The 18,612-nt window shown below is 37.5% G+C and overlaps 1 protein-coding gene across 2 annotated transcripts in view; it reads right to left on the reverse strand.

The window, feature by feature from the left end:
* The window catches only part of LOC150081523 (DDB1- and CUL4-associated factor 6-like), a 328,354-nt gene that overhangs the window by 170,719 nt on the left and 139,023 nt on the right, over positions 1–18,612 (reverse strand). For both annotated transcript variants that reach the window (XM_090380016.1, XM_090380015.1), the window contains exon 9: positions 9,580–9,682. In XM_090380016.1, coding sequence (XP_090236142.1) covers positions 9,580–9,682 — 103 coding nt within the window. The remainder of the gene's footprint in view (positions 1–9,579; positions 9,683–18,612) is intronic.

Consider the following 18,612-nt stretch of genomic DNA (forward strand, 5'->3'; position numbering starts at 1 on the left):
AGTAATTACAGACTTGTTAGTTTCACTTCTGTTTGGGGAAAATAATGGAGTCACTGGTTAAAGAAGCATTGCAGGATCATCTAGACAAGACTACAGTAATAATTCAGACACAGCATGGGTTTGTTAAGGGAAAGTTTTGTCTGACAAATTTGATTGGATATTGTGATGTGGCACAAAGGAATTGGATGCAGAAAATAATTTTGATATCAAAATACAAAACAACAGGGGGACAAGCCCAACACCGAGTCCCCCAGGGTTCGGTGTTGGGCTTGTCCCCCTGTTGTTTTCTGTATTTATCAATGATATTGATGAAGGTATATCAGCGTTAATATCCAAGTTTGCAGACGATATGAAGGTTGTCAGGGTTGTTAATGACGGTACACTACTGCAACAGGATCTAGAAAAGTTGAGCAGATGGGCTGAGAGGTCACAACTGAAATTTAACAGTGACAAATGTAAAGTACTCCATATGGGTAGCAGTAACCCCATAGTAATGTACCAACTGTGTGGTACTACACTCAGGGTAGTGGAGAACGAAGAGGACCTGGGGGTAATTGTGCAGGTAGATATGAAGTTTTCTGAGCAGTGCAGACTGTCTGCAAGAGTAGATCATGGTGTTTTGTCAATGATATACAGGAATTTTGCTATCAGAGATAAGAAGTAACTGTCTCCTTGTATAAGGCAATGGTCAGGCCACACCTTGAGTACTGCATACAAGTCTGGAGGCCTCATTTTAGGAAGGATGTAGAGTTGCTGAAACAAGTACAGAGAAGGGCAATGAGATTGGTAAATGGAACAAATTATTGTTCTTACCAAGAAAGGCTTAGGTTCTGCAAATTGTGGTGTCTGGAGACTAGGCACCTGCAAGGTAATCTAATTGAGGTGTATAAGACCTTGAATGGCTTGAGCATGCTCAATGCTGGTGGGATTCTTCCTCTTGTTCAGATTACTCATTTGAGGGGACATAAATTGAAATTGAGGAAAGACAATTGTAGAATAGATGTGTGGAAATTTGCCTTTAGCCAGCAGGAGGTTGATAGCTGGAATAAACTTCCATCTGTCATAATGGAGGTCGATAACTTAAATAAGTTCAAAGCAGAACTAGACAAACATTTGGAGTGAATGGATGAGTGAAATGGAAAGATTTTGTTTTTTTTTTTTTTTACTCATGCTATATAAGCTTGCTTTTTTTTTTTTTGCATCATATGCCTCTACTAATGGTAATGCTAACTGGTCCCATGGAACCTGCACCAGATTAATAATTAAAATTAAAAAGTAATTTTGATTATTAATCTGGTCTGGTGCAGTACTAAATAAGGAGTACTAAATCTCATCATTATAAAAAGCCAAATGACCAAACTTAAAATTTTTAATCAAATACTTATTATGCATGCTAATAGATACTAACAGATAAAGGTAACAATACCCTCAACAGCATACTGAGGTTATACATCTATTTAGTTATATACCTTATGAATTAAAACTGTATAAAGTGTGATCTTAATTTTTAATTAATACACATATAAATGAGAAGCACATTCGGAGTAAGAAGTTCACATAAAGTTAAAATTTTAGGGAAAATGCTAAACTAGTAAAGGGTGAATAGAAAGTACTTCCCTAATTTGAAACCTGTGTTTCTTGATTAGCATGACAGTCATTAATATGAGCTATCACTCAATGCACATGCAATGCTTTCCTTTTCTCCTTCATTCCAAAAGAAAATGGAGAGTAAGTTAGGCATAAGTGAAAGTACCTGAAGTAGTAGAAGAATTTGTAATAGCTGTGCAGAAATATGGCATGCAGAGCACATGAAACATTGAACCCAAAATCCATTAAAGGATGCCACAGAAAATTGATAACAGGATCAATCATTAATGCTAAAGGTGTCCAGCAACAGAAGGCCTGTCTCTGAGAGAGAGAGAGAGATCTGGAGGTAAACTCAAATTCTCTAGAACCAACATGCATACAGAATATGGTTTGCCAGAAGGTTTATGTCAGGGCTGGTTTACCTTCTTGTAAGTTGGAAAGACTGATTCAAAAATAGACCTGAAAGAAACCTGCAGTGACTTAATTGTTTGTTTAAAGGAATTAAGAATTCAAGTTATAATGTGTATGTGGGTGAGAAAGGGAGGAAGAAATGAGGATTAAAATTTTTTTAACATACACAATAAGCCAGACTTACTACTTACAATAATTCATTAAAAGGAAAGCGTATGTAAAGAAAAGCACATAAACATTCAAGAAAATCATACGTTCTGCATTTAATTAGTGCAGAAAGGAGTACAAGTTAAAGTACAAAAAAATTTGAATAAATTTTATTTTTTTAAGAATATTGTGCATTTAGTGTAATTTTATCAGAGGAAATATTTATCAGCCTATGCACATTTTTACAAGAAACAATTTAAAATTAAAAACAAGTTTTGAAAATAACAAAAGTTACCATTTTCAGTCAGTCACAGACCAGCTACTACTTTCAGTGTTTATGTTTACAGTAAAGGGTTCTATAGTTTCTTCTATATTATAACCCAAATTCCACAATTTTGCAATGTTTTTAGTGACATATTGAGTACATTTTTAATACTCGCCTTTTAATATATATATATATATATATATATTTTATTTATTTATTATTTTTTTTTAAATGGCACCATGGCTTGCCCCCTCGTATCCTTACCATGTGTAGAGGTGTAAGTTCATTGGCTGATCTGAAGGTTATTGAAATCAGCTCTGTGAATTATTCTGAAAACACCAGAACAATGCAAAAGGAAAAATACCCTATTTCTTCTGCCCGAGATCACTAACTACGGGCTCGACTGAAGAGGAAATTAGAAATTCCTCCTGTAATTGGTGAGAATCATCCCATCACTCTTCAAACCAGTGGAAGATGACTGTGTATAGTATAATGGTGTGGCATTTGAGGAATATGGTGGCTTAGCATATTTTACCAACCAAGTTTCTTGATTCTGGAAACAGCACGTCATTCTGATTAAACAAACCACACTTTGAATTAACCAAAAAAAGGGCATTGTTGCAATTCAGCATTCAAACATGCCAGATGCTGACAAAAGGTATAAGATGTCATTGTCTAATGGTTTATTGGGATTCATCACTTCAAAACAAACTAGACCCAGTACACAAAACACCTTCATGGGGGTGTGCTTTTCATATTGATTGAGTTTTTAGCCAAATCCTGGAGATTAATCCATGTTCTTGGCCCCAGTAACAAATTCAGAATCATCCTTCTGAATTTGCTATGGTAATCAACACATCAAAAATGGAAGTGGAAGAATTAAAAACTGTTGATATAATAAAGTTGAACATAATATTCTTCAACACATATAGGAATAATGACCTCAACATGGATATGAGGTACTTTAGTTTGAAGAGCTATATTTACAATTTCAAAGATTGGCATAACGTTTAAACAAACTGCTTCAGTCAAGCCAGTCAACAAGCAATCACTAGTGATTGCTTGTTGTATTTTTCAATTTGGTAACTGCAAAAAGTGCTCATACAGCTTTTCTCATTGCTTCTAACCACATCTTTAAATAGATTTGTCAAAGGTTGCTTTATTCTACCAGTCTAGTTAAACATTTAACCAAAGGCAGCCAAAGTTATTTGGCTGCCTTTGGTTAAATATTCTTCGAAATATTTTTCACTTTAGTGGTATGTATTAGTTCAAACTGTTTAAATCTACCTTTCCTTTCAGCACACTTCTTTCTAGATAGTAAATTTCAACCAGATATTCATCTACTTTCACAGGAGGACATTCAACTCCCTTCTCAGCTCAAAATTAATACGCTGACATGGCCAACCTATTTACCACCATATGCTCATCTCTTTTAATATCATTGCTACTTCAGTTTTCAGGGCTACTATAACAGGTGCAATACCAACACTAAGTGCTCATCTCTTTTAATATCATTGCTACTTCAGTTTTCAGGGCTACTATAACAGGTGCAATACCAACACTAAGTGCCAGACAGTTTTTAAAGGAATCCCACATGCTTTCATACTGTTCAGAAGAAAAGCCTAATGAGTCACTTTCTGTGGCGCCTCCGTAGCCAGGTGGGAAGGAGCAGCAGTGCGTAGTACACGCTTCTTGATTAGACCGGGGTTCGAGCCCGTCACCACCAAATACGGAGGATGCAGAAAGGTCAGGGAATGACCACTGCATATCCCGGAGCAATATGGCCTTAGTTGCTAATGCTCCTAAAAACCAAACAACAACAACAACATGAGTCACTTTCCAATGCTAGTACCGAAAGCAAGCTGCTTCCAGTATGCTTCTTTTTTATTACAATACACCATTTATGTTTTTTTTATGGTCACCACAATGACATATAGCTTGGAATTACTTTCATTGCTGACATCTATAGCAATCAAAAATGACCCATTTTTCTGAGCCATCACTACCTCTTCTTTCCCTGCCTGTCAATTTCACTAACAATGCCTGTTGTTTTTGTTCTTCCACGGCCATATTTTTTTGCTGTCTTGCTATCCAGAAACATATATCTGAACAATGAAACTGCATAATCAGTACAACTCAGAGGAAGATTATGTTCTATGGCAAAATATGCAAATAAACATTAGGCATGTATGACATCACTGTCACTTTGAAATAGTTCATTTATTTTTGCATTTCTTTCTATAGACAAACTGCATGCTATTCTTATATTTATTTGTTTGCAAGTGTCTAATTACATTGCATTTCTCACCTTGAGGTGAAAAATGACATCTACATACAGTTCATAATGCAAATTTTCAGTTTTTACAATGCATGGAAATTTTTTGTATATATGTCTTCTAAATTTTGCATCATATTTTTATGGTATCTTCCTAAAAGACACTGTTAATTAGCACTGCATCACAAGTATAATGAAATGGATATTTTGACTATTTTTTTCTATTCTGACTATTTGAAAATGGACTAATTGACTATTTGTGATGCATTCATTGATAAAGTAAAAGTTTGGGAGGGAGGAGGATGAACATGTATGAAATGAAATCTTTGGATATGGCATACATTCAACAAGAATATAAGCAGGTCTTTGACATAAAGTGGCCTTGACAGTGCTCCCAGCATAATACACACTACATAGACTCTTTCCAGTCACTAGCTGGCAGAGTAGAGGCAACCGATAACTGAGATTTTACACTAACAGGTAGAAAGATTATATACTAACTGATTTGGATGCCTCCTGGGGGGGGGGGGTTATGAATATATTTGGTCTAGTGAACTGTCTAGCAGGAGGCCTGAAAATACCATTTCTGGATCACTTTGTGATGCCCATCATCACCATAAAAGATATCACTTAATATACCCATGATAGAAGTGCTGCAGGTTGCCAGAGCATTACTCTGGAGACTAAACATGGGTTTGAAAACTGAAAAAACCACCAAAAACCACCACCAACAACAGGTGGTGGCTATGTTGTATAGATGGCAAAAGTAATCTATCACTTAGTACTGCCTGGCAGCACAGAGGGGGAGGGGGCATTCTTCTGTGTGGTATGGATGCCACGCCTCGATTCCTGCTGAAGTTGGTTTACATCTGGATGGTCACCTCCAGTATACTATGTTGTGCAGTGTCCCATGCCTTGCACATGGGTCAGAGTATACTCAGAGTTACTAACAGCCCCCATTAGAATGAAGGTGTAAGCAGAGGATTCGGTTGTCACAGAACCAGAATTCACCAAAATTTGGTCCTTTTGACTTGCAAATGGGACCTGAATATCAGTTCCCATTTTAGACTCCAAGTAGCAAGCACTAACCTCATAGTCCAATAGATATGAATGGTTTAATCATTGATGATCCTGCTCAGGTTGCTGACAAACTAAATAGGTATTTCATATCTATATTCACGCACACACAGAGAGAGAGAGAGAGAGAGAGAGAGAGAGAGAGAGAGAGAGAGAGAGAGAGAGAGAAGAGAGAGAGAGAGAGAGAGAGAGAGAGAGAGAGAGAGAGAGGATGCAATCAATTTTTAGGAGTGGGAATGCCAGAAATTTATCAAATTCTAACAAGGAACTAAATGATTTTTGTAATAACCAAGAGTAAAGTGGAAGAGAAATTATTAAATGAAATAACTAAATGATTCTGTGATAACTGAGAGTACAGTGGAAGAGAAGCTAAATGTAAAAAAGGCAACAGGGTGGATGGGATCTAAGCAATCATATTAAGGGATGCAGCAAAGGAGGTAAGCAAATCTTTAGCCATAATTATGAGGTCATTCTAGAATTCAGGGGAGGTCCCAATGAACTGCAGATGTGCAAATTTATCTCCAATTCACAAAGGGAATCAAAGGCTGACGTGAGTAATTACACACTTGTTAGATTGACTGCTGTTCCTGGAAAAATAACGTATGTGCTGGTTAAAAAAATTAATGCAGGGACATCTCAGCAGGAATGGAGTTATACTGCAGTCACAGCATGGATTTATTAAGAGGCAACCTTGTCTGAGCAATCTGGTTGGATATTATGAAGCAGTAACAAAGGAAGTAAATGTAAAAAATAATTTTAACATTGTACACTTGGATTTAAGTTAAGTTTCTGATGCTGTTGCACATAAAAGACTGCTGTACTAATTAGAGCAGTGTGGCAATAAGAACATGTTACTGCTATGGATAAAGGGATGGTTGAGTTGGAGAAGGAGTAGTTATCAGTAAGTGCTGCTGTTCATGGACTAATGTTACTAGTGGAATTCCACAGAGTTCAGTGCTGGGCCATTGTTTTCTTATTGTTTGATTAATGATATTGATGTCTAAGTCAGCAGATTATATGAAAGCTGGCAGGGTGATTAATGACAGTAATCAGGGCATGCTACTGCAAGATCTAGAAAAAATTAGGCAGATGGGCTGAGAAGTGGCAACTGAAGTTTAACATTGACAACTGCAAGGCACTACATATGGGCAGCAGTAATCCCAGATTAACATACTAACTGTGTGGTTGTACACTCAGGGTAGTAGAAAATGAAAGGGACCTGATAGTAATTGTAAAGTGAGATATGAAGTTCCCTGAGTGGGGCAGAATGCTGCCAGCACACCTCATGGGGGTTTTTTGTCAATGATAAACAGGAATTTTGCCAGCAAGGATAAGGAAGCGATTATCCTGTTGTACAAGTTAATGGTTTTGCCACATCTTAAATCAGTGGTTCCCAATATTTTGTCACTCAAGTCACACTTTAATTTAAAAGAAGAATATTTAATGACACACTGAAATAGTGATTGCCATTGAACTAAATGGAATTTTTCCTAATCTCATGGCACACTGAAATAGTGATTGCCATTGAACTAAATGGAATTTTTCCTAATCTCATGGCACACTGAAATAGTGATTGCTATTGAACTCAATGGAATTTTTCCTAATCTCATGGCATACCAGTTGGGAACTACTGTCTCCCACTTAAAGGAATGTTCTCTTCTCATCACTGAGAAATCTCTTTAATACACTTTGGTCTACAAGGTTTAATCAACAAGTATGGTCCAGAAGCTTTATTTTAGGAAAGATGCAGATCTGTTGGAACAGGTGCAAAGAAGAGCAACAAAATTAGTGAGGGGGAAGCAAATGCATGCTCTTACCAGGAAAGGCTTCAGTTCTGCAAACTGCAACATCTGGAGACTAGTCTTGTCTGAGCAATCTGGTTGGATATTATGAAGCAGTAACAAAGGAAATAAATAGTAAATACAAAAAATAATTTTGACATTGTACATGTGGATTTAAGATAAGCTTCTGATACTGTTGTACAAATTGGAGTAGTGTAGGTGCCTACCAAGAGAGAGAAATTTGAATGAGGTATTCAAGGCTTTGATTGGATTGAGGAAGCGCTGAGGGTACACTTCCTCTTTCTCAATCTACACAAATGAAGTGGCATACATTTAAATTGAGGCAGGTTGGGTGCAGGATAGATGTGTAGAAATCTGGCAAAAACAAAATCACAGCCAATTTGAAAAAAAAAAAAAAAAACTATATTGAAGTTTCATAATTACACACTGATTTGTATTGTACCGTATATAAAAATATAAACAAACTTCTAAACTCAATTTAAATTATTCAGTAAGAAGAGTCTATTGCAGTCTGTCCTCTGATTCTGTTCTACAATGACCTCAATGTGGTGACGGGGAAGTTATCTTCTGTTGCAGTTAGAAGATGGTCAATAAATTTATGTAGTATATCTACTGCCTTTTGAGCTTCTTGGCAGGTAGACACATTAATTCCTTCTTCTTTTCATCATAATTATCATTTCTTTTTGTACTTGTGTATTTAACTGAGACAGAGGCTGATTCACAGACTGTATATGGGAAACAATCTGCACACCAGTCAATGAACAAAAAAATTGTGAATAACTGGGTCCACCACAACGATGCACTGTCTCACACATCACTTATCGTTCAGCAATTTTTGACCAAGAAAAATATTCCTGCTGTGCTACACTTACTTTAACTCTTTTTATTTAGCACATGTGACTTTTGGCTATACCCAAAATAAAAACAGCAGGAAAATAATTTGAGTAAATTCAAGAAATCCAATTGAACATGATGAACCATCTAAAAGCACTCAAAAAAGAAGACTCAAAAATGTTTGGATCCGTTGCAGGAATAATGCAACAGGTATGTGGATAGAGCAGAAAACTATATTGAAGAATATTAATGATATAAACATTTATCATTGAATAAAATTTATTTTTTCACAACATTCACCAAACCTTTTGATAAAATTTTGTATATCTGGATAACCCTGCATCTCTCATTTATTTCTTAGTGCTAAGGGATTGGGCATGTTCTGCTTGCTTCCAAACTGCATCTTTATTTGCTAGATAAGTTTACTATGTATTAAGAGGAATTCCAAATTCAGCAGCAGTTATAGACTTCTTGTCATATTCTACAACCTAAATTATTTTAATTTTAACCAAAACTGACAGGCATTAGTTTTCTGTGGTGAAAAACTCAGTAAAGTGCACACATGATTACTCTGAAAATGAGATCTAAACCAAAACAAGCTAAACAGAAAACATTCTAGCAGTGCTCGCTGTACCAAATGACATAACAGAATCATGTGACCCTCTATGAATATGTGTATATCTTTGATCTTTATACAACTTTTGGAAATTGCCAAAACAATTAATTCTAAAAAGCAGAACTACTGGAGCTATTACATTCATTTCCCATCATATTTATTGATCATTAGATTTTCTGTCATGAGACTGGGATCCCACGATCTTGTGAACTGATCACTACATCAATTCACAAACATCTCAAGAACTAATGTAATGAATGTGTTGATAATGCTCTCCTTGCTCACCTCTGCTTGGATTTAGCCCACAGAGAAACATTTTTGTGATGACTTAGTTTTATGGGACAAATTCACAAAAATGCTGAGTTATCAATGGCAGAATTAAATGCATTTCAAGTTTAACAAGAATTTTAAAGCATTATTCCTATGGAGGTTTTGATGAAAAATTGTCAGATTTTTGAAACAGAAGAATTTGACTCATCAACGTTCAATTTAGGGAGCTTACTGTGAATACTAGTATATTTAAAAAAAAAAAAAAAAAAAAAAAAAAAAAAAATGTAAGACTAACCTCTGATTTCAGTTTCGGGTCTTGCATTTGGTCCAGTGTCAGACCAATCTCCTCGTACCCTGAGACGTTTTAGTCTAGGATGACTAGAAGATTTACCTTTTCCCTTCAATAACAAAATAAAGATGCGTATTAATCTATATGCAAAGAAAAACTGACATTAAAAATAGAAAGGGACAACTATATAGGATATAATTCATATTTTCAATTCACGGTCAAATAAAGAATACGTAATTTATCAGGAATTATCCAAATGTAGTATGACAACTTATGTAAAAATTAATGTAAATTCCAAACAGAATTTATATTTAACAAACAGCAGTCAGCTAGATTTTTAACTGTACTTATACAGGATTATTACTAAACTAAAATGAATGAAGTCAGCTGCAATATATTTCATAACTCCAACTGCAAGTGTGGAATATAAAAAGGATTAAACAGTTTCTTTTTATATTCAGATAAAGCAACAAAATGGCTAGAAAAGTTTATATCTTAATTTTAAGTATTTTAAGGCAGCCAATACACTGTTTCCACAGTTAATAATGGGCCATGCATTTTGTATGTGTGTGTGTGTGTATGCGTAACAGCATATAGAGTTGACTGCACAATATATACATATCGGAGTCCATGTACTACGTAAAAAAAAGTTCATGGATAGAGTCTAACTTTAAATGCAGCACTGTAGTGAGTTGAGATTCATTGCAACATTTTCAGTGACTCATCTAGACAGTAAATCATGAATTACCTGCTCATTTGCAGTTAGTCCGAATGAGGGCACATTTAATAAGGTTTCGTGTGTTTCACTACATTTTAAAATAAATGATTTTATGAAGCAATAAATTTACATCAAATTTTGTTTCAAATTAGGGAAAAGTGCAAGAGACATCCAAAAAAAGATGCTAAGTGTCATTTGAAGATTTTAGTGCTTTGCAAAGTTTAAAAAGAGCCACTTTGTCTGTTGACTCTGGCTGCCCTTCAAATTGGAAAACTAATGATTCAATTGCTTGTGTTCTGGTCAGGAGTGATTGATGTTTAACTATCCACAAAGTTCCTAATGAAATTGATATTTCTTATGGGATAGGTCAAGTAATTTTAACACAAGATTACCATCCATAGAGAAAGAATTCTTGGACAACTTATATGATAAAAATCTAGTGGGCCATGGATATACTGAGGAAGAAATTAATGATAAAATCAAAGTCAGATTTAAAATAAAGTTAAAAAACAAAAACTGTATGCATTGGGTTATTGAGCTTCCAGGTCTTATCAGGAGATCTCTGATGGAGTCTGGCAGTAAGCTGTACATTGGTTGGTCACTCCACACTATGAAAGACTTCATCGCTACCTTGCGGTATTTTAAATGACTAAATTATGCGCATTCCTCAAAAAACTGCTGATAGACAGAGAACACCTGTGGTCATTGCGGAGCTTTAGGCCACCAATTCAGTGAATGCTCAGTAAAGACTCTCCCATTGTATGTCCCAATTGCAAGTTCTGTAAAAGAAACTCTGATCACTCTCACAGGGATCCAAAGTTTCCCAAGTACGTTGGGAAATACAAACAAATAAAACAATCAAACTATGCACCGACTATGTATAGTATACCACAAACAGTTACTCAGAACAGTGGAAATGTCAAAATTTTACAGCTGAATTGTCAGAGATCAATTTCGGTAAGAAATGATATTGCAAAACTCATAACAACTGCAAGAGCTCTATTTGTATAGGGGTGTGGTCAAGGGTCTGCCTTCCAGCTGTTGCATAATTCAATCGAACCCAGAGACTGTTGGAGCCGGTGATAATCCTGTAGCCAGGGTATTATTATTATTTGCCATATGGTGCAAGAAAGCCTGAGATTTATGCTGCACCAGCCAAAAAAAAAATTTTTCTGAATTACTGAGAGAGAGAGAGAAGCAGAAGGGAATCACCCAGAAAAAGAAGAATGATGATATCCAGCTCAGGACCCTGGGTGTGCCAAGCCCATACTCACCAGATGTGAGCCCCTGAGGTTTGGGCAGCTTTGGCTGTGATGGACCCACACATGACAGTGACTAGGATTACTAGTCTTTGTGGCCCCGGGTGCCAAGCGTATTTCGAGGCCAAGCGATATTCTGGTGATATATAGAGCGCTCTTCTAAAGTGATTGAAGTTATTTCCTTTTAAGTTCCTACGTTTCTACCAAAAGCCTTTCTTTTATAACTAGTTCTATACTTGAAAGCCACAAGTTAGAACACAGAAAGGAAACACACCTTTCTTTTTCCTATATTTCTTGTTCTATTAACCAATTAACACTTCAACCGCTTGGCCTCCGAGCGGCACTGCTCCTGCCTCCCCGTGGCGGGGCTGGTAATCTGGGGGAAAAGTTATCCCCCAGGGCTAAAAGGAGCAACGATGGATAAAAATGAATATCCACCTCTAGAGCCTTCAAACTCAAGGCTAGACAAACCTAATGATGAAGACGTGAACCAACCAAAAAGGCTCCGAAGAGAAGTTCAGTGCAATGAAATGCCAAACTTTCTGGTGATACACTCTCTCTCCAACCAACCTGTAGGCAAATTATCACCATTCGTCATCCAAAGATTTCTGGAATCGATTGCCGGAACACCAAAAATGGTTAAACGACTGCAATCCGGAGACCTATTAATTGAAACAGCCAACTCCAAACATTCCGAGTGGCTGCTCAAAACAACGACATTCGGTGGCCTGCCAGTATCTATTACTCCACACAACACCTTAAATTCCTCGAAAGGCGTTATAACCGAATGGGACCTACTTACAATATCAGAAGAGGAATTAGTTCAAGAACTGAGTAATCAAAAAGTAACCAACGCCAAACGCATAATGACTAAAAAAGATGGAAATCTCGTCCCAACTAGGTCAATCATTTTAACCTTCAGTACCCCAGATTTGCCATCCTCAGTAAAAGCTGGCTATTTAAACTGCCGAATTCGGGCTTATATCCCTAACCCCATTCGTTGTTTTAAATGCCAAAAATATGGACATTCCCAACAAGCATGCAGAGGAGAAGCTATTTGTCCTATTTGTGGTTCCAAGGAACATACACAAGCAGACTGTTCAGCATCAAGTCCCATTTGCCCTAACTGCAAAGAAAGTCACCCAGCATTTTCAAAATCCTGTGAAATGTGGAAAACAGGGAAGAAAATTCAAAAATATAAAATTGAACACAAAGTCACATACCCTGAGGCACGCAGACAGGTTATGTTGACCATGCCCAGTCGTTCATATGCGTCTCACACTCGAAGCTTTATTTCAACAGCAGTACAAACAGATGTATCAATACCCCCCACAGCACATCTATGGCTAATTGGGTTAAAAATACATTATCTAATTCAGGAAAAGACACACATCAAATTAAAACCAGTGAATCGACCAACACTCCAATCAGCATCCCAACTGATACTCGGACAGTCTTGCATGATAAAGAAAAATTAAAAACTACCAAAGACAACAAGAAACCTGAATCATCCACCAATAGTATGGAAGTAGATGTACACTCAGATCTTGAGGAACCCATACTAGAACTTCATGCAAATGACACTATGGATACTGGGCGCCCCAGCTTCCCAAAAAAAAGACCGGAAAAAGTGCTCAAACAAAAAACAGTCTGATGAATCATCCTCAACTAAACCTAAATGAACCACAGTATCTTACAATGGAATTGCAGAGGTTTTCGTTGCAACACTGACGATATTCAATACTTAATTAACCGATATTCTCCAGCTGCCTTCTGTCTACAGGAAACTTACCTGACCTCACAAATTTCTCCTTCGATAAAGAACTATTGCCTTTATCGAAGAGATCGAAATACCGCTAATGCTGCCCATGGTGTAGCAATCCTAGTAAACTCGAAGATCCCAACTAGACATATCCCAATCCAAACTGAAATAGAAGCTGTTGCTGTTCGCATAACTCTCCATAGTGCAATAACACTTATCTCAATCTACCTACCACCAAACCGTACTTACTCTTTAAAAGATCTTGAAGACCTGTTTATACAGATACCTCCACCTCTCTGTATATTAGGGGACTTTAACGGGCACCACCCATTATGGGGTTCTCCCAAATTGGATAGACGTGGCCGACTAATTGAAAGCTTTTTAGAGGCACTAAATTTCAGTATACTCAATACTGGTGCACCGACACACGTACAGCTCCCAGCAGGACACACATCAGCAATAGACCTCACAATTTGTTCACCAGTACTAGTCCCAACCATAGAGTGGAATGTAATAAATGATCCCATGGGTAGTGACCACTTTCCAATAGTATGCAACTTTCTGATAGCAAAGACTCCTTCAATTCAACCGTGCAGAAAGTGGAAATTTGTCCGAGCAGACTGGGCAAAATTTCAATCATCAATCGACCTTGATGAGGAAAAAATCCGCCTCCAACATATTGATGATGCCACAGATTACATCACGTCGCATCTTCTAAATGTGGCTAAAAATACAATACCACTATCAAATCCCCCGGGCCGAAAGCATCATAATTACTGGTGGAATGACAAATGCACCACAGCAAAGAGAGCAAAAAATAAAGCTTGGAATTTGTTTCGGCAATGTCCGAGCACAGTCAATCTTATTAACTATAAGAAATTAAGGGCAAAAGCACGCTTCATACAAAAGCAAGCAAAGAAAGAATCCTGGATCCGTTTTGCCTCTAGTTTTCACAGAACTACTGATTCCAAAATAATATGGAAAAAAATTAGACAGCTGTCTGGTAAGTTTCCTACCATACCTTCTCCAATCCTCTCTTGGAATGGGAAAGATCTCTCTAATCCAGTAGATATAGCTAATGCTTTGGGCAATACTTTTGCCGAAATTTCAGCAGCAACAGCCTATCCTACCTCATTCCAAAGAATTAAAAACACTGAAGAAAAGCATGCTATTCATTTTCAAACTGCCCATCTTCTCCCATATAACAAACCTCTGCAATATTCTGAACTTTTACATGTCATTAAAACTGCCCGCAATGGTGCTGCCGGGCCAGATGGGATTTATTATGTCATGCTACAACATCTTGATGACAAAGCTTTGCACTGCCTCCTGGTCTTTTACAATCGCATATTTTTAGAAAATGTTTTTCCAGCTTCTTGGCATCACTCTACAGTTTTGGCATTCCTGAAACCTGGAAAAGATCCATCCAACCCCAATAGCTATAGACCCGTATCTCTCTCAAGCTGCCTCAGCAAAATTCTTGAGAAAATTATCCACAGAAGACTCGTCTGGATCATTGAGTCGGAACAGCTAATGAGCCATAGTCAATATGGCTTTCGTCAAAACAGGTCGTGCTTAGACCTTATGGTCAAGGCCGAATTTGCCATCCGTAAAGCTTTTGTCAATCATGAACATCTAGTAATGGTTTCAATAGATATGGAGAAGGCTTTTGATACCACCTGGCGGTATGGTATATTTAGTGATCTCTACCTTCTCGGACTAAGAGGCAACCTTCCTATATTTGTTCAGAACTTCTTACATACCAGATCATTTCAAGTTCGATACCAACATGCCCTTTCCACAACTTTCATCCAGGAAGAAGGTGTTCCACAGGGATCAGTACTGAGTGCCACTCTTTTTGCTCTGAGAATAGATTCTATCACTAAGCAGCTTCCAAATACAGTTGAGACTTACCTTTATGCAGATGACCTTTCCATCTCCTGTCATTCTCAAAACATGAGGTCTATTGAAAGACAGCTTCAGATATCACTTAATAAAATTCAACAATGGGCGAGCCTGAACGGCTATCGGCTCTCGCAGCAGAAAACAGTTGCCATCCACTTCTGTAGACAACGCAAACTTCATCCAGATCCTGAACTTCAAATTTCTAACATCCCTGTCCCGGTCACCAGCAACATCAGATTTCTTGGATTAATCCTTGACAACAAGTTAAATTTCCTAGATCATATTAAAAATGTACGGACTTCATGTCTAAAAAAGTTAAACATACTTAGAGCTTTATCTGCCCAAACGTGGGGTGCAGATCGTACCTCGCTTCTTCGTTTATACAGGGCATTAATCAGATCCTGTCTCGATTATGGTGCTCCAATCTATGATTCTGCCAGAAAGAGTGCATTACGCTGGCTTGATCCAATTCAGCACAGTGCTTTGAGAATTGCAATTGGTGCATACAGAACGTCGCCAGCACATAGTCTCTACATTGATGCTCACGAGCCCCCACTAATTTTACGCAGGAAAACACTGTTACTCAAATATGCTGTCAAGATACAAAGTTGTGCCTCTCATCCCGTTCAGTCATACCTTTTCAACCCACCGTTAGAAATCCTATATAGAAACAAACCTAGTATAGTAAAGCCAGCTGGTCTTCGTCTTCTTGAATTGGTGCAAATCTGGAATATTTCCATCCATTCCGTAAAGCAGGTGGCAACTTATACTCAGCCACCATGGGCTCCTCCTCCTCTTCCAACCTGTGACACTTACCTCTGTCAATGGAGAAAGAATACTTTGCAAGCATCAAATGTCAACCAAATTCATGCAGTTCACACTCAAAGATATACTGATTTCTCTCCAATTTATACAGATGGCTCTAAATCTAATTCAAATGTTGGAGCAGCTGCAGTGTTTCCGAATACAACTGTATCAGTTTCCCTTCCATCCGAATTTAGTATATTTTCTGCTGAATTATATGCAATTAAACTAGCTTTAGAAAATCTCTATTCTGACAGTTCCTTAAAATCAGTTATTTACACTGATTCACTCAGCTCAATCATGTCATTATGTAATTCCTCAGATAAAGTTCACCCTGTTCTTGATGAAATCAGAAGCTTATTATTGCAAATTAAAGAACGCAACCAACTGGTCACTTTTTGCTGGATTCCAGCCCATTCCGGTATTTTAGGCAATGAACTGGCTGATAAAGCTGCAAAAAACCCAACTACCTTTGATTTAACCAATATCCCTGTTCCAGCATCAGATTATGCACTAACCGTTCATGCTGCTTGCCTATCACAGTGGACAGCACTCTGGCACTCTCAGACTAATAATAAACTCTTTCAGTTTAAACATGATCCAAAAATTTGGCGCTCCAGTATCCGTACATCGAGACAAGAAGGAGTAGTCCTTTCAAGGGCAAGAATAGGACATACCCATCTGACCCACCTTCATTTACTCACAGGAGATGATCCACCACAATGTACACATTGTTCTAATAATTTGACTGTAAAACATATTCTTATTGACTGCCCCTATTATAAACAAGCCAGAACTTCATCCTTGATATCACTGGTAAACTTTCATAAACCAGTAACTCTTGAAAATCTCACTGGTGATAAGGCAAATATTTCCGAATTTTTTGACTTTCTCCGGCAAACTGGGCTTTTCAATTATTTCTGATTTCAGATTTTCTTTTGATCTAGGGAAAACTCATGTTTTAATATAATAAGTGAATAGGCACATTATAGCCTTAGCAGCTTATGTGCCATTAAGCCTCCAGAACAACAACAACTAGTCTTTGTACCATACACTCAGCGTGTGCGTGTTTAGAAGAGCCTTTTGGTCAAAACATATTTATATGCAGTCAGCCACAACAACAAATTGAACCATTTCTAAACTACCTTGAGGATGTCCTCCTTAAATTATCTGGAAAACACATAATTATACTTACCGATGCAAATGCATCCTTCCCCTTTGGAACTGTCCGGCTTCAGATCCAAAGGAGGAACTTTTGGAAGAATTTATCATCACAAAAAATTTAACATTATGGAATACTGCTCAGCATTCTCCAACTTTCATTTCCTCTACTGGTAAATTATACATAGATTTAACACTTTCAAATTGTATCCTGGGTCAATGCATTAAGAAATGGCAAGTGCACACATCATGGTCATCAAGTGACCACAATGTTATCACCTTTGACGGTGTGTACTTTCCCAACATTACTGTTCGGAGGTCGGTCTATGATTTTCCCAGGAACAAAACTGCTAATGCTGACTGGGTTTCTTTTGACCAAGTCCTTAAGGATGCTGTTCTTCCAGAAAACATATGCTCAAATTCCCGCAACTCAACAGGCCGTTGAGGTTGATTACAGCCATGTGTGATGCAAGCTTGCAAAAGAAAAAGCAAAGATTAAATTCGGTTCCTTGGTGGACTCAACATTAAACAGAATTAAGAAATAATATGAAACTGCTAGATGGGACATGCAAATGAGCCAAGAGAAATAACCGAAGACAGGAGGAGATTACTCATCTTGTTGAGTTATACAAGGTAGCTCGGAGATCTTACTTTAACGAAATATATCATGAGAAGAAACAGGCATGGGATCATTTTGTTGAGACAACCATGCAAAAAAAGCCATGGGAGATGGCTTTTTTTGCATGATAATTGTTATGGAAAGACTTCAGCCTCCTGAAGTTTTTTCTTCGATCACAACTGAAAACATAGACCCTTATGTAGTATGACTCCGTGGGTGCAGTTTTGGATGGAATTATCATCCAGGATCATCCCTTTCCAGAATCCACAGAACATTGATGAGTTTTGCACACCTTACTTATGCTGGCCCTTCCCGTGACGACCCTTCTCAATTTGAGATTTGAGATTTCTGAGACCATCTCTTCTACGCATGACAGTAAATGTCCTGGATTGGACCTGTTAAAAGTGGCCATGTTAAAAAGAGTCTGGACAGTGTGTCTCCAACTATTCATCACCTTGCCGAATCCTTGTTTTGTAGATGGCTGCTTCCCAAAACCATGGAAGCAGGTCAACCTCAAAATTTTACTCAAAAAAAAACCCAAGAAACCTGTAAATTTGCCTTCTTCTTATAGACCCATAGCACTTCTTCCTGCCCTCGGAAAAGTCCTCGCAGAAATTACTATTGGGTAAAAATTTAGACAGATATGCAATTTGGTTTTACCAAAATTAAATGTACAACTGCCACTATTAGGTATGCTTTAGATCTGTTTGTTTTGTGTAAGTATTTTGCTCTAAGTATATCTTCGGCCGCTTCATGGACTTCAAAGGGGCCTTTGACACCTTATGGTGGCAAAGTGTCCTGGCAAGGTTCT

Source organism: Mastigoproctus giganteus, chromosome 8, assembly GCF_048544385.1.
Source record: "Mastigoproctus giganteus isolate SK-2022 chromosome 8, ASM4854438v1, whole genome shotgun sequence".
Lineage (NCBI taxonomy): Eukaryota > Metazoa > Arthropoda > Arachnida > Uropygi > Thelyphonidae > Mastigoproctus > Mastigoproctus giganteus.